Source organism: Gambusia affinis, linkage group LG10 (genome assembly GCF_019740435.1).
Source record: "Gambusia affinis linkage group LG10, SWU_Gaff_1.0, whole genome shotgun sequence".
In the NCBI taxonomy this organism is placed as follows: domain Eukaryota; kingdom Metazoa; phylum Chordata; class Actinopteri; order Cyprinodontiformes; family Poeciliidae; genus Gambusia; species Gambusia affinis.
In genome coordinates, this window is record NC_057877.1 from 8,262,536 (window position 1) to 8,278,631 (window position 16,096).

At 39.9% G+C, this 16,096-nt stretch overlaps 2 protein-coding genes across 2 annotated transcripts; one reads left to right on the forward strand and one right to left on the reverse strand.

Annotated features, from left to right (window-relative positions):
* Positions 1-250: 250 nt before the first annotated feature.
* Positions 251-7,958, reverse strand: plpp6 (phospholipid phosphatase 6). Its single transcript, XM_044129690.1, has 2 exons — positions 6,161-7,958; positions 251-3,732 (listed from the first exon to the last, which is right to left on the reverse strand). The coding sequence occupies exons 1-2, from the start codon at positions 6,642-6,644 to the stop codon at positions 3,365-3,367; spliced, it is 852 nt and encodes a 283-aa protein (XP_043985625.1). The 5' UTR covers positions 6,645-7,958; the 3' UTR covers positions 251-3,364.
* An 884-nt stretch (positions 7,959-8,842) lies between these two features.
* On the forward strand, positions 8,843-12,463 carry prdx6 (peroxiredoxin 6). The gene is made up of 5 exons (XM_044129691.1): positions 8,843-9,076; positions 10,258-10,414; positions 10,896-11,039; positions 11,750-11,896; positions 12,074-12,463. The coding sequence occupies exons 1-5, from the start codon at positions 8,985-8,987 to the stop codon at positions 12,197-12,199; spliced, it is 666 nt and encodes a 221-aa protein (XP_043985626.1). The 5' UTR covers positions 8,843-8,984; the 3' UTR covers positions 12,200-12,463.
* The last annotated feature ends 3,633 nt before the right edge of the window (positions 12,464-16,096 follow it).

Consider the following 16,096-nt stretch of genomic DNA (forward strand, 5'->3'; position numbering starts at 1 on the left):
TTTATGAATTGCTCTCTAATTAAAGTATTAATGATGTAAAAAGTGTTTGACCCAAGCACCTAACCATGATGAACTCCGTTATTATGTTTAGCGCATAATTAAAAACACTTTGTTCTGAAATGATAAATTGAATGAGCATCGCTGATGATGCTCATTTGGGTAAACCAAAATATTTATGAGCTGAAAAATAAAGTAGATTTTTTTCCAATAATTTGTCTCACACACACGCATCAGAAATGACGCCAAGCGGTTTCAATTGCGTTCCCCATTTAATTAAAAATCTTTAACATATTTAACAGCAGAAGCAAATGTACTGACACGACACAATGCGATCACACCAAGATACATCTGAACACTTCAAGATAAAAGCTTCAATACAGTATACTGGTTTTCAGTAAGCAAAACCGAAAACAGCCGATGAGTGCAAAATCTATCCACCACTCACATATTAACAGTGTAGCAACTTATTTTACTTTGCTTCTCTTCGGTTATATTCTTATTCATATTCTTCACAGTAGGACAACCATAAAACAAATTTGGTCATAAATGTGCTATTCAGCATATTGTGATTCGCAACAGCAAAAGGATGCTGAAATCTGGAAAGTCGCCATGTGCTGGGAAGACCGTTGGTCCGTTATTGCAGAAAGAGGGCACAGTCTGACACGGGTCAACCAAACAGTCGCCGATGGAAAAGTTTGTCGAATGGAGCGTCTGGATCTGGCTCAAAAAAACCAGCAAGAAGCCGCTAAGGCTAACCAGAGCGTCACACACCTCAAACCACATACTTGTTGCGTCATCTCCACCGACTGCGTCACTACAACTCATTGACGATTTGCAGAAATGCCCCCTTTTATGTAAATATTAAGTGCAATCACATGGATGATGATTAAAAAAATGAACTCCTAAGCATGCACACTCAAACACACGCTGTGAAAAAATAGCTCAAGTCTAAAGAAAGACTCATCGTATTTAGACGCCTTGGATGTCAGTCTGCAGGTTATTGCCTTTAGAGATCTTAGAAAGAAATGATGAGGGATTTCAAAACAAAGATCAGCAGCACATTCACAAGAAAGGCAACTTTTGCTAGTTTGCAGAAGAGAAATAAGATTTAGTTCGGTTTTTGTCACAGTCATGAAAATGTGTTTGACATTGTACAGCAATACATCAGCTCCAGCGAAGATATGTTGCACTGGAAAATGTTCTTGGTTAGGCTAATTCTTTTTGGCATGCTCCACAGACAGGCAGATATGTTTATGTTTTTATTACTCTACGTGGTAAAGAAAGTTACAAAACTGTACACCACCCGCTGACCCCTATGAACTTTCAGGCCATATAGAGCACAAAACTAAAGTTCTCGAAACCTTCCAAGGATTGTTTTCGCAGTGTGAACCGGGAGCACAGGCTTGACACACCTGCAGTTGAGGAATTAGTTCATTTCCTGCTAGTTTTCGTATGAAAAAAAGAAAGTAGCCCATCTTCTCTGAGACCTCAGCCTTTGTCTGACTTCTGTTGTTTCTTTCACTAAAGCATCTATTTGTTCTGTGGATTTGAATGTTTGACATTGAGGAGAAGATGAGCCTTACCCCATGCATCACACATGTAAACTTTCATATAATAATAATAAAACAGCACATCTATGATTTTTGGCATTAGTTTCTCTACAGCTAAAGATGTTCTGTAATTATTGATCAGTGAATATGTTGGTATTGAGGAGGTAGCCATGACGATGCGTCGTGTCCTTTACAATGTAGAAAGCCTGAAACTGTTCTCCGTGCAGAGTGGAAAGCTAGAAGGCGTTAGCTGATTATTTAAACAAACAATATGCTTAGACAGTCTCTCAGGAATTTTGACCTTACAGTTTACAATTCTCGTATTTTTTCTGATTATTCTTGCAAGTGTTTCATTTAAGAGTCCTTAAAAACAACAGTTTAGCTTTTACCTAATTGCATATTCTTCAGAGATTTTCTTTAAATGTTGGAAATTCAGATGAGAATTTGTCCCTCAGTAGTCATAAATTATTAAAAACAGTACTTAAAAAGGAAACAATCAAGTGAAATAAAAAAACTGACACCCAAAGCAGGGAGGCGCTGTGACGGATGACCGATTATAAGTGCTAGAGTACATCAAGTAGAAGATTTAAAAACGTATACATGTTCCCACTGATATTAATAAGGCTTAGTGAACCAGAACTTTATGATTGCTGCTGCTGGGTAAAGCAAAATCCACAGATACAAGCAAACATGGCCAAAAGGATCAAGTGTAAACACCCAACATTCGACTCCCAAATCCTTAAAATTTCCCCTCAGTGGTCGGATCTGATCTGGTAGAGCAGGAAAACCAGATCTTTGCAATTCAACGGAACAGGTTATCAGTCAGAAAAGTGTAAACATGATGACAAGATTGATTATAAGAAGCTAATTGGGTTTACTCTGAATGTGAAGGGGTGAATATAAAATCTTAGACGTTAATGAATAGATCGTCTATGAGCACTGAGAATAATGGCTAATATTATTACTGATGAACTCCTGGTAATCTATCACATGGTCCAGCCAACCCACATGTTTGAAACAACTTTACAAATCTTACTTTAACAACAGTGACTCATCCACAGCAGTAGAAAAACATCTAAACATGCATTAGTTTTATTTTTTAGCGCATCTTATGGATCAGAACTCAAAACTACTTCTTATGTTCGCTTGCCTCTGGACTAATGGAAAAAAACAAATACTATCTTGATCATTTCATTTTTCTTAAAGACATAAGCACAACTTGGTCCTAGAAAATGTGTTTAGTCACCGTGTGTATCCTGACGAACAGGAAGGTTGAAAGTTGAGTTAGCTAAAGTGCTAAACAGAGTCTCCTCCAATTTGGTCTTTAAACCCTTGAACTAATCGATAACAACATTGTGATTAACGCCGACGATGATCTGCAGAGACATTTGGATCCTGGCATTTATCTGGACCCAGAGGACCCGAGTGCCAAACTCCAAAGATCTGAAGGTGATGGAGCGTCGGTGAGACCCGTCTTGATGATCTGAGCTGCTCATCCAAACAGAGGCCAGCTTCAGGACCCCTCAGAAGACTCAACCCAAGTCTTGCCTGATTCTAAACATATTAGAGACAGAAGACAGACCTGCGCAGGTTTTGTTTCAAAATGTTGCTGACGTTTATCTACAAACCCAAATGAAAGGTAAGAACCAGACTGAATGTCTGTGAAGTAGCAGAAAGCAGTACTCTGGGGAACTCTTCTCCCGAGTCTACCCCGATGAAAACAATTTTAGAGCAGAGAAATGAAAATAAAAAATGTACAGAGGCCCTTAAAGCAAACCCATTTCACAGCCCTCTCTTCCTCTCAGTCTCTAAATCTAAGTTAAATGCCCTAGCAGCCCCTGTAGAGTTTGAGGAGAGAGCCACAGTATCTCCACCAGTTTGTACTGGCAGTACCCCATCCAAAACCCAAACAGCACATCGGTAACATGGTGCCTGCCCAGCAGCACCCGGCTGAGCCCCACCAGGCCCACCCACAGCAGCACCAGGACCCTGAGCGGCGCAGCCAGCACCAGGTGGGCCAGCAGGAAGCGGCCGCACATGGCGGCTCGGGTGGCGTGGCCGGAGGGGAAGGAGTAGCGGTCCACGGAGAAGGTGGCAAACATGTCCATTTGGTTATGAGCCGGCCGACGCCGACGCACCACCGCTTTGACCGCGCCGACCAGGATGACGTCCAGCAGAAGGCCTGTGGGAGAGAAGAAGAAGACGCAGACATGGAGGAACATCACAACACTGCACCACAAACATTTTTAATTTTTAACATTTAATTTTAACAATTATTTTAATCTATCGGTTTTCTGACAATTAATTGGATAAAAAAGTGGCACAGTCTTTAAATCAATAAGACTTTTTCACAGTGTTAAGAGTAACATTAGAAGATGCAAAGAATCAAATACTTCAATTACTTTTTGAAATACGAAAATTTGCGTTTTATTACCTAAACTCTATAGCATTTCTTTAGTAAATCTAAACTGGGTGAAGCTTAAACTTAAAGAGTTCTGCGTAGAACGTATTTACAGACAAAGGTGTTTTTATCTTAAATGCAAAACATATAGATTTTTCTACAGTTTTGGCTTAATTACTGCCCTGAATATGTCGTTTGCTCAGCCAGAGGCCATTTTTAGAGTCTGTATACTCAAGTTAATGATTATTAATTTACTAAATTAGTCTCACAATTAACTGTTTCAGCCCTACTCCACATACAGAAACCTATAATAATAATGAAACCTATCAAACTTTAGTCGTTCAGACATCATTGTCTTGGCGCCATCTGGTGGCTGTGTGAAGAAAGTGCCCGAGTCTCAGAACTGACATTTGCTCAAATCTGACAACACACAATTTCCACTCCAACTTCATTCATCTTATTCAAGTTTCCAGACTCAGTTGATGCTTATTGACCCTCAGAAGAGACTGTATTACCTCATCAGAAACATGCGACATGATTAAACCTCAGAGCACCACCTCCTCAATCCTCCTGGAATCAAGTTTTCTGTCACAGACCTGACCTAAAACTAAAATTACATGTACTACTAATAACATTGCCCAATGGCTTTACTCCAAGTGTCCTAATAAGTCCACACAGTGTGAGAGACCAATGCAGCCTGCAACTCTCCATGCATGCAACAATACCAAAAACACAGCCGGTTCTGTCGCAGCTCCAAAGGCGGTAAATCGTGTTTAGTGAAATGCGAGTTGAAACTGCCGAATGGGTATTTGGAGCAAAAGCTATTTAGAAGTGATGGGAAATAAAATGGGGTCGGGTCAAAACTGTCAAAGAAAACATAGTAACAACCCGACACCAACAACCACATCCTAGCCTGCTGGGTAAAAGTCTTCAGTGTGAACCGAGCTGATGTCCACTTCTCCTGTTACCAATCGCAGACTGTAGATATTGTTCAATGAGACAACCGGTTAACACATGTTAATGTTAGACTATGATGCTGCAGAAATGTTACCAGTACATAAAAGGGAATAAAACCATCAACTCTGATTAGAGGAGCTTTTAAGATGTGCCTGATGTTTGGGAGGATTTATGTCTGCCAGCAACAGAGTGCTAAAAAATTCATGCAACGCCGGGGCAACTCTGCCAAAATCTGCGGGGAAGCCCTCCAGAAGAATAGATTTTAGGAAAATGCTAATGAAGACAAACATTTCTCGTCACATCATCAGTGATGCATTCAAATGCTTGGCTATATTTGTTCTAAATTATTAGATTTTTCTCTTTTTAATAGGTCTAATGTGATCTATATTTTCTACAAACTTTAAAAGCCACGGACAAAATGAAAGTTTTAGAATTTGGCGAAAACTTTTCAGTGAAAATAAAATTAATCTGTCACTAATCCTAAACTTGAATTTGACTTTGGTTTCTATTTCTCATGGTCTAATCAAAGTAGAGTTGCAAGAACATTTATGGGGTTGAGTATGGACAACAGCAGTACGTACAAGAGAGTGTGAGTATTGGCTTATTTTTATTTTAACTATCTTGATTTTAAAACTCTATGAATGAACTAGATGAACACTTATTTAATTTCTGCTAATTCATTTTAACGCCAGACATTAAAGGTAGATTTTACTTGCTCTTCATTTTTTCTAATATTTGTGGCTTTATTTTTTTGATTCATCAGGACCTATCCGGCTTAGAAATGTTATGCTTCCCTTTATCGGAATCTCATTTAAACCCAATTGTTTCCTGTGTACGTGTTGGATTTTCGCTTATATGAAGCACTAATTTGTTTCCCCCTTATTTAAGTGTTTCACAAAGGTGTATAGCATCCCAACTCAAGATCTGAATTAATGTAAATAAATTAATCTGGCAAATTTCAGTTTCTCTGGGATTAGAGAAACATTTGGTTGTTTTGTATTACCCTGTTGTTCTCCATGAAATGTTTCAGAATATTATGTCAGCGGTGACAATGACAGGTGATGCTTCCACATATAAAGGAAAACACTATGATCATGTCAGGCAGCATCACTCAGCTACAGCGAGGATTATGCAAGATGTGGAGGCGGAGCAAAGCAGGGTTATTATGCTGTCTAAAGCAGATATGTGAACTAGCATTGAGTCAAGTTATTGTGTTATTTACAATAATGAACGCATGACGGAGCGCATTTACCCATGAGCAGGTTGAGCATGACTTCCTGTCCTGCAGCACTGTCGCTCTTGTACATGGAGTAAGCAGCGCCTGCCAGCCACGGGATGCCATGTCCGGATACCTCGATCAGCTTCATCAAGGGGCGCGCGCTGCCCCACGACGAGTCCTCGCAGGCGCACACGCTGAGCCGCTTGGACAGCCAAAGGTCGATGGCGAGCAAGGAGCTGAGCGAGATGCCGATGAGGGACGGGTTGAGCCGTATGCCGTCTTCCTCAGGTGGCCCCTGGCCGCTCGCCGAGCCCGTGGAGGAGCCGGAGCCTCGGCGACGCGAGGGGCTCTCCGAGGCCCGGAGGCGAGCGGTGGTCGGGTCGGAGCCCTGTCGCTGGAGGAGGTGCGGCGGGGAGGAGCGGTTCAGCGGCTTGGTCAGCGACACGAAATCGAAGTTACTGCCGAGCACCGGGCTGCCATCCCTGCGACCGGCGTTTTTAGCCTTTGGAGAAGGCATTTCCTCTTTTATGCTTTAGTAACCCGTCCACTCAAGAAAAAAAAAAAAGATAAGACAACGATAAATGATAAATGTCAGCCGCTTTGCGAAGGTTTTCGCTCCTTTAGCTCATCTGTTGATAATTCCTGTCACGTTCGGGTACCTTGAAGCGAACCGCCATATTTGTTGCTCTTTACGCAGAGGACCCTGGGAAATTGAGTCTTCTGTGTTTGTTGCATTGTTGTGGTTGGACCTTATGCTACGGAACCCGTTAGGGGACATGGGGATTTGTTTTTTCTTTTGCGTTACATTTTGCGAAGTAACGCAAAAGGTTTTGAGTTTTCTCGCAATTATGTACTGATTAGTCAATGCGGCATAATTGAGAACTATTGTTAAAACTATTTGGAGTATTTCTGAGTTATTATCGCGGGGTAATAAGTTATCTGACAGTTTTGATTGCGTCTCTTTTGTGTTGGTAGTCTGAATGGTTTAAAGGGCCGTTTTTGTCTGCACCTCTATCTCAACCTGACACAAACAGACATAAACATGCAGTGAATAAATTGATTTTCAATCAGTGTTTTGCACCAAATAGTTAACATTAAGGCTCTTTAAATGTGTATACATTTGAAATTTTAAATTGACATTTGTGATTGTATAAAATAGACCAGCAAATATTGCAGTAAGCATATTGCTAAGTAACGCAAAAGTTTTGCGAGTTAAAGCAAAAGAAACTTCTCCCCATCTCCCCTAAAGGGCTCCGTATTACGCCGACCTGGTCTAAATTAGCTATTCAAATTCTTGAAGTGAGTTATAAAGATATGGTTTTGTTGCATGTTTTCCTGTTATCTTCAAATAATACTTCACCCACAAATGAAACAGTAAATATAAGTATTTTAACGGGCTAAATATTCTCAAACCAAAAGAAAACAGCTCAGTGGTAAACACACACACACACAAACAAACAAAAAAACACTTCATCACATGGTCTGCAGTCAACATGAATAATAAAAATACAAAGTGTTACTTTGTTACACTCTGGACCTATTGGTTAATAATTATAAATCTGTAAATCCAAGTGAGCCCCATGTTTTGATTCTTAATTCATATTACGACTGTATTCTTTTTGAAACAGGAACATCTTTTGGTGTTTTCTATGTAGTAATTGAGATGGTACGGAACAAAAGCACTGAAACCAAAATGAACATCTAAACCATCAACAATGACCGACCTCCTCTGTCACTCACAGCTTGATCTTGTGGTATTTGTGATGGTTTGCTGTGTTTATTTTCAGTCAGGAGTTTTTAATGCTGGCCAAAAAATTCTGTTTTGTTCTCATTTGGCCAGAACGCCTTCTTTTACAAGTTTACTGTACATACCTTTTTGTGGTTTGTGGCAAACTGTAACTCATAGGACTTATGATTTTTTTTTTAACAATGGCTTTCTTTTCATTTGTGCAAAAAAAAATAAAAAAATAAAAAATAGAGGCCTTGTCTAATTAATAATCTCATGGCCCACCCTGTGAGATTAAATAAGACACAAGTAGTTTCTGAAAGCAGTTTTGTGTACTAACTAGACTTTACTTAGGGAAATTCAATAGAGAGGACTATATACAATGTATGCCACACTTTCCAGATATTGATTTGAAAATATTTTTCAAAACCTTGTGGCATTTCATTCCACTGTAAGTCACTGCTTTGCTTTGGTCTACCACAAAAAAAGCAATACTTTGCACACATTTTGTCGTAGGAAATGTGTAAAAGTTGACTATGTTTGATTAAAGGCACTCCATTTGCCAGTACCTGTTACTATGTTACAGTAATCTCCAAGGCAATAAGATGCATGATAACAGTGTATCCCATGGCTACAAACATTTTAAGTTTGAGATTTAAGTTGTTTAAATCAGCTAAAACAAGGGCTCTGCCAACTTACTGGAAAATTACAGCTTTTTTTCCCCCACTATCACTAAAACTATCACTAAAAATGCCTTCACATAAACCCACCTTGAAATAATCTGAAATATTTCTTCCAACACTGTGAGTGCAAATGTCTTTTTCTCTGCACATTTATAACTAAATAAAATTGCGACATTTTATACATAAAATGCTTCTTTCTCTTACGTTTTGTATTTGTATAGTTTATATTATCCATTCAGGTACTAGTAAAAGATGAAAAGAAAATAAATAATAACGAATTTAACGCCTCTTCTCTGATTGGTCAGCGGTCTACAGTGCGTTATTTTAACCACGCCCCCCTTTCCGGGTTCATTCATGCTCCCTTGAGCCGCTATCGCAGTGCCTGCTGCTCTCTTCCAGGTCTGTCAGCCTTTTACTTCAGCGTGTGAGCTTCAGCTTAGAGCCGGCCATGCCTGGGATTCTGCTAGGAGAAGTGTTCCCAAACTTTGAGGCGGATACGACCTCCGGAAGGATTAAATTTCACGATTTTCTGGGCGACTCGTAAGTGCGCACGCTCGGAAGAGCTCTACCTCAAACCACAACTTCTCAATTTTCTGCATCTTTGAGTAACGTGGAACATGTGGTGAAACCCTGCTCTCTGGAGTGTGGAGTGGAAAGTATGACATTACAGCAGATCAACTCTAGATGTAGTTGTATTGTGTTTATCTAACTCCGTATGACTTCACAGTTAAGTGATACAAGCTGGCTACAATAGACAGGTTTATATAAGCAGGGTGCGTAACTTGAATTATTTGCCTGTAATCTTTATTTTACTGAGCACAGAACTAATTCAAAGTTTAGAAAACAGGCCAATTTATAAAATTTATAGAAAAACATATACTTTGAGGCTTGATTGTTCAAAAATAGTGTTGATTTAGTGGGATTGTATGTTTTCTTTCATGCTGGGTAAGGGTGCATGATCTTTTTACATGTTTGTTTCTAATAAAACTGGTAAATATTAGCCAAACAGGATAAACCTGTTGTCACCCACCTCTGAATTAAAATTTTGTGGATTTCTTTTCCTCCTGCGGACGCCACGCAAATGAGCACATGTGCTGGACACTAACTTATTTCTTTCTCACGGTGGGAATAGTTGGTGGTTTGGGAGAGGCAGTCATCTGTTAAAGCTGCGTCCTAGATTTTCTTGCTTCCTGTTATGCTATTCATCGATTAAGATTGTTCCTGCCAGTGCACGTGGAAGCTCGAATCCCTGGAAAGCACAGGACAAAGCCCATTTTGAATAATTTGTTGTTGGAACCTGCTCCAGAGGGCATGGGGGTGGGAGGTGGTGTGATTCTGACCAGCTAGACATCAGGTGATCCTCATACCGCTTGGGGCGAGGGGTTTTCTGTTCCCTCTTACTGCATGTGATGCCAAATCAAAAGAAACAATGTGATGTTTTGCTTTTGATGTCTGCCATAGCATTATCATTTTCTTAACTTATGTTGCTCTTATCAGCCCTTCAGGGGATTTGTGAATAATAAATCCAGAAAGCTTGTGCCTCAGCCTGAGGTTCCCAAACATGTGACTAGAATGAGGTACACTGACCTTTTAGGCTTTATTGAGGTCCAATTGTTAATAGCAGTCATGTGTTGTTAAAATCATATGTTCATGAGTTAAGCTTGACGTCAATCCCTCCGGTAGAGACAATGGATTTTATTTATTTATTTTTTTTCCTGCAGGTGGGGCATCTTGTTTTCCCACCCGGCGGATTACACTCCCGTCTGCACCACTGAGCTCTCGCGCGCCGCCAAGCTCACCGATGAGTTCAAGAAGCGCGGGGTGAAGATGATCGCCCTGTCCATCGACAGCATTGAGGATCACAAGAAATGGAGCAAGGTGAAGCATTCTAACTTGGAGCAGACCCAGACCTTGCTTGAAGTCCTCATGACTAGGGGAAGCAGGATTGTTTTAATAAACCTCAAACTGAATCAGGGATTTGATCATTTTATTGACGTTTCGTGCTCATTGACTTTTACTGTTGGTTCAAAGTCCAATTATTTCAACCGTAGAGACACTCCTCTAGTTCATGAATGTTTATTGGTCAATAAAATGCATTTTACTATTCCTGGTGGGCAAATAAAAAAAAATTCTTAATTTAGAAATATTTTAGAAGAAGCTAAGGAAGGTTAGTTTAATCCATGTTAAAGTTAAACATTACCAAAGAACTGCTGTTTCTCTTTAATGTGCTTTCATCTTAAACTAGAACCAATATCAGCCTGACCAGTGCACCTCTAGCTACAGTGACACTGTAGAAAACTCTTCCAGTTGTAGCTCTAAGCAATGTGTAAAGCATAATGCGTCCGACGCCCCGTTACAGGATGTGATGGCGTATGGCAACGACGCCGGCACCCCTCTGCCTTTCCCCATCATCGCCGATGACAAGCGAGAACTGTCGGTCCAGCTGGGCATGCTGGACCCCGACGAAAGGAACAAGGATGGACTACCCCTGACTGCTCGCTGCGTAAGAAACCCGCTTTCTGCTTGGTTTCAATAACGAATAAAAACAAAAATTCAAGTTTGACCATTTTCTCTGGATCAGGTTTGTCTTAAAATTGACATCAGGCTTTTTTTTAAAAAAAAAAAAAAAAAAAAAGGTAATTCAGTGCATCAAATCTGAAAACATCCACGTGTTCAGGCTACAAGCAATGACTCAGCATATTCTGTGATGCACGTTTTGTAGACGGAGGCTATACTATCATTCCTCCTTCTGTTTGATTCAAGACTTCAACTTCTGCAGGTCCACAGAGAACATGTTGCCGCTTTTGAACAGAACATTTTACAGAAATGAAGTTGTATGTACTCCTGCACAGACAGAGAAACCATGGAATGGGATTTCAGTATTTTGTGAGGCTCTGGTTAGTTTTTAAAATGGCATTGGGGAAAGATCTTTTTTTTCCTGATTTTTATTGTATTTTTTTTGCCCCTTTTCCTTCCTTGTGTATGCCTCTCCTTGCTTCCTTTCTTGTGTCCTTCCTCCTTTATTTATCCTACCTAGCTCCTCTTTTGCTAATTTACCTCCCTCATTTCTTTCAGACAGTTCTACTTGTCTACGTTTAACACTCGGTTATCCATTAGTGTTTATATTCTCAGAGCATTGATTGGTTGAGAGGAAATACTTTCTTAGTCTTGCTCTCTGGGACAAAATTCAAATATGATCTGGATTCATTTCAGGTGTTTGTGATCGGCCCGGACAAGAAGCTGAAGCTGTCCATCCTCTACCCTGCCACCACCGGGAGGAACTTTGACGAGATCCTCAGAGCCATCGACTCTCTGCAGCTGACGGCGCAGAAGAAGGTGGCCACGCCCGTCGACTGGAAGGTACAAAAGTTCAAATTACAGACACCCAGCCTCAGCACTGCCCCAGTCTCAAGTAGATGACACATTACTTATTTTAATCATGTGATGTGACAAACCATTGCCTTTTTTCCAGTTTATTTTTTATTTATTTATTTAGTTCTTAGCAATTTCTTTTTGCTTTGTTTTGTTCCTTATTAGCCTGGTGAGAAAGTCATGGTCATTCCTTCACTTCCCGATTCCGAAGCTTCCGCTCTCTTCCCCAACGGAGTAACAACCAAAGAGATGCCTTCTGGGAAAAAATACCTGCGCTACACTCAGATCTGAAGACCAAGAAATGCAAACCAAATTAAAAAATATACATCGCTGCTTCATGCAAAGCTTTTTCATGCATATCTGTTACTCATTTCTTCATGTAGACATTTAGAGGTTATGCTATGACCAACCACTAGATGTCCTCCTCCAACTTTCAAACATAAAGCTTTTATTCTGTCGCGGAAGAGCTGTCCTCTGCCAGTAGATGGCGCTAAGCGTACACGCTACCTCCCACATGGAATAGAAACATCCTATTGTTGGAGTGAAAGAAGCTGTTATTATAAACGACTAAGAACAAGAAGTATCATGGACTGAGATTACTATTTACTGTTGAATCAACATCTAAGAATGACACAAAAAGATTAATTTCAGAGCTGACTTTCATTCATTGCACGTACAGGATGCAATCAACTTTCTCTCATCATATTCTTTCTCTTTTTGCCAAATAAACACTTTTTGAAACTCCTCTGTGTGCGTTATCGTCCCTGAGTTTTGCTTGGCAACTACGAGCATGAAGAAATTTGAAATGGTGACATAAGGATGAAACTTCAAACCGTTTGACTTTTCAGTTAAAAGTTAAAAGTATTTTCTTGAAGCTCCACAATAAATACAATAACATAGTTGCATTTTAAATACTAATTTCTCACATACCCTCTCTAAACTCTGTGTTCGTTTGGTGAAAAGTAGGGTGGGGGGATTCCACCATCTTGAATTGTGATTTTTGTTTTTTGTTTGTTTCTCCCTTTCCTCCATTAATCATCCCCTGACCTCTCAGGTTTATCTTGTGAGCCTTTAGAGGAGTCTGACCCCCGGGGCTGAGGAGAAGCATACTCAGGACATTGTCACTTACAGACATTATTCTCTAGAGAAAAATTTGGTTTTAATGCTTTCACACATTTTTGTTCTTATGGAGAGTGTTATAAAAATCTATATGGAATATTTTAATTGCATCCTGGTGCCAAAATGTTTTTCTAAAAATTCCTAGTAATGGTGCTTGATAAAAGCAGGATCTTAAACCGTAGTAATATACCTGTATGTGGGGTTTAGTTGAACTGAATGGAATAAAAACACAAGTTTTTCCACAGCATGATGCTGCCACCTCCATGTTTGCAGTTTTAGCTGCACTTTTTTTTTTTTTACATACAGGCTTAAAATTTTTGTCGTTTTCTAATCAACTTTGGCATGAGATTAAATCACTCAGATGGACTCCGTTAAATTACTTTTTAAGGCAATTAGTTGCACTGAATTTGATTTAGTTATCAGACTATAGGCATTCTGCACCTACAATATGTTATTTTGGAAAAACATAAAAACCCCCCCAAAAAACAAAAGTTTAAAAAATCTGTGTAATATAGTATAAATTTCTTTCCAGTTCACTTTTGTTGCTTCTGGCTGGTTTCTCACATAATAATCCAATAAAGTATATCGAAATACAAGGTGGAAATGTTATGAAATGTGTAAAACTTCATGATACTTTTGCACAGTGCTGCACGCTCACGAAGAATCCCAAAGCCTCCCAGCAGGCTGGCTTTATCTCGTGACAGGACACCGAAGCCAAGATTGGGGTGTCTGTTTCTTCTTTGGGTTATTCAGCTGTCAAAACTGCAGAGCTGGAGATCATATTAACTCCTTTAGTCTAAAGGTGAACACTCATCTTACACACACGCACATTCACCATGAGGACAAAAGGGAAAGATGAGCGAGGTGGGAGTCACAAGGTGTTTGGGGTCCAGTGTAATAATACCTTTTACTCCTGAGAACTGGAATTTTGTTTTTACCTTTTTCCTCTTCAGCAAATGAGCTCAATAGGAGTTTCATCCTCTGACGAACTCAAATCAGGATTTACATGTTCATGAAGTCGATGCCTCTCTTCTCCTTCTCGCTTCTCCGGTGGCTGCATTGTCCCCAGGAGTCATCCAAAATAACACACCGCACTGATCAAATGCATTTCTCAAATTCCTGACCACAATGCCTTGTGCCAGAGCATGAGAACTGCTTTGGATGTCAGACTTTGGCTTAATTAGCCAGTAATCACCTCCCTGCGTCTCCCGTCACGCTGTTCATCTGTCACCCCTTCACTTTCTTGGCTGTGGAGCCCGCTCACTCCACCTTTCTTCATCCAAACTACTCTGAGTAATTCAACACCGATCCCTATCCAGGCCTCATGAGGCAAAACACACACACACACACACACACACCGTACCAGCTGTTGGTCTTTTTCTCTTTTGACTACACAATGCACACAGATACAGAGCGGAGGGTTTTTGGTGTCCCAATTCTCCAAATTAGTTCTCAAGATATGGTTAGATCCGAAATGCTACAAACTAGTTATGAGAGCATGAATAAAAACTCTTAAGTGTGGATTTTAAAGTTTTGACTTTGCCAGAAAAAAATGTTCAGTGAAATTTGATTTACAGTGTACTGTAATAGTTCATGACTTGAAAATTATACCGACCTTCATTTGCATTGAGCATTTAAGAAAATCTGAGAAAATATCACTTGCATACTAATTTAGAAAACTGTGTATACTGAAATCAAATTAATCTCCTTAAGAAATAAATGACCTTTGAAGTCAATAGGTGGTAGAGCAAAAGGAGCTGATTATAAGTATGGACAACACTTTCCAGATTTTCTATTCGTAGAACATTTCTTCACTACTTTGTATTGATTTATCACATCAAATCCTTATTAAGATACATTAAAGTTTGTGATTGCAGAACAATCTGGGAAACTGCAAAACACAAAATCTTATGAAGTATTTCAGATCTAGTTTCTAGTGCAAGTTACTAAGTTCATCTTAGTAAACTTGAAATAAGACAAAACTAACTTGCAAGTAACTTTTCAGCAAGACATAGAAGCTTGTATTAAGTAAATGATTCCTTAATATTGATAAAGTATTAGTTCTATAATATAACTAATAGATTATAGATAGATTATTTCACTTAAGACTAGTTCTACTTCATCACTATTGAGGAATTATTGACTTAAAACAAGCTCCCATTTCTTGACGAAAAGTTACTTGTGAGTTAGTTTTGCCTTGTTGCAAGTGCACTAAGACATTTGCACTAGAAACTTGACCTAAAATACTTGGTGACAACATTTTGAGTTTTTGCAGTGAAGTTCCAGAGTTTTGAATACTTTTTCCAAAGCAGTGTGGTACAACTTTAATCCTTCTGACATAAGAACTGAATTTATTACGTTATTTACCTTTCGGGGGGAAATACTGAATAAGCATAATCCCTTAAATGTCAAACTACTCCCTTAAAAGAGTTGTGGCGCAGAGAGGCCACAGCATATAAGCCTCTAAATATGTTGTGTTTATTCATGAACATGTGCTCACCATGGGAGAGGTCTTTATTCCCATCTTGTGTGCCAGGCATTGACTTCATCACCTGAAGCTGCCCGTGACCCTCAGGTTAACAAGCCAGAGACCAGAGGAGCTGCACAGCACACACAAAAACACGCACACACACACACACACACACACACACACACACACGCACACAAGCATTGGGCTACAGCTTGATGTTTTCCAGACGCCCAGCCTCCCTCCAGCATCGCCTGGCACTCTCCGCTCTCCCCGTCTCCCACACACTCACACAAAATCAGCCCCCTCCTCCATCCTCTTATCAAGGTCTTTTTTTTTTCTTTTTTGCTTCTTCAGCTTCCCTTTTCCCATGCATAAACAAAAAAAAACTAAAAAAAAACAAAACTGCACATGCAGTTTTTTTTTCTTTGTTTACTTTTCTTCCCTCGTCTTCTTTATGCAGTGTTCGCGTTCTGAAAGCGCCGCACATCAAAAGCATTACGGCGGAGATTGTCTTACTGATAGGCGGTGAGACAGACGAGCAGACTGAAGGTCAGGCAGGCTAACAGAGACGGGAGTGATGACCTCATGATCTGGCTGAA

What these genes read in the sequence shown, in the direction of transcription:
- prdx6 (XM_044129691.1), top strand. Translation starts at nt 8,985, where the DNA reads ATGCCTGGGATTCTGCTAGGAGAAGTGTTCCCAAACTTTGAGGCGGAT. An exon ending in CACGATTTTCTGGGCGACTC is followed by an intron (nt 9,077 to 10,257) that starts GTAAGTGCGCAC and finishes TTTTTCCTGCAG; the next exon opens with GTGGGGCATCTTGTTTTCCC. An exon ending in ATCACAAGAAATGGAGCAAG is followed by an intron (nt 10,415 to 10,895) that starts GTGAAGCATTCT and finishes GCCCCGTTACAG; the next exon opens with GATGTGATGGCGTATGGCAA.
- plpp6 (XM_044129690.1), bottom strand. Translation starts at nt 6,644, where the DNA reads ATGCCTTCTCCAAAGGCTAAAAACGCCGGTCGCAGGGATGGCAGCCCG. An exon ending in CATGCTCAACCTGCTCATGG is followed by an intron (nt 3,733 to 6,160) that starts GTAAATGCGCTC and finishes TCTCTCCCACAG; the next exon opens with GCCTTCTGCTGGACGTCATC.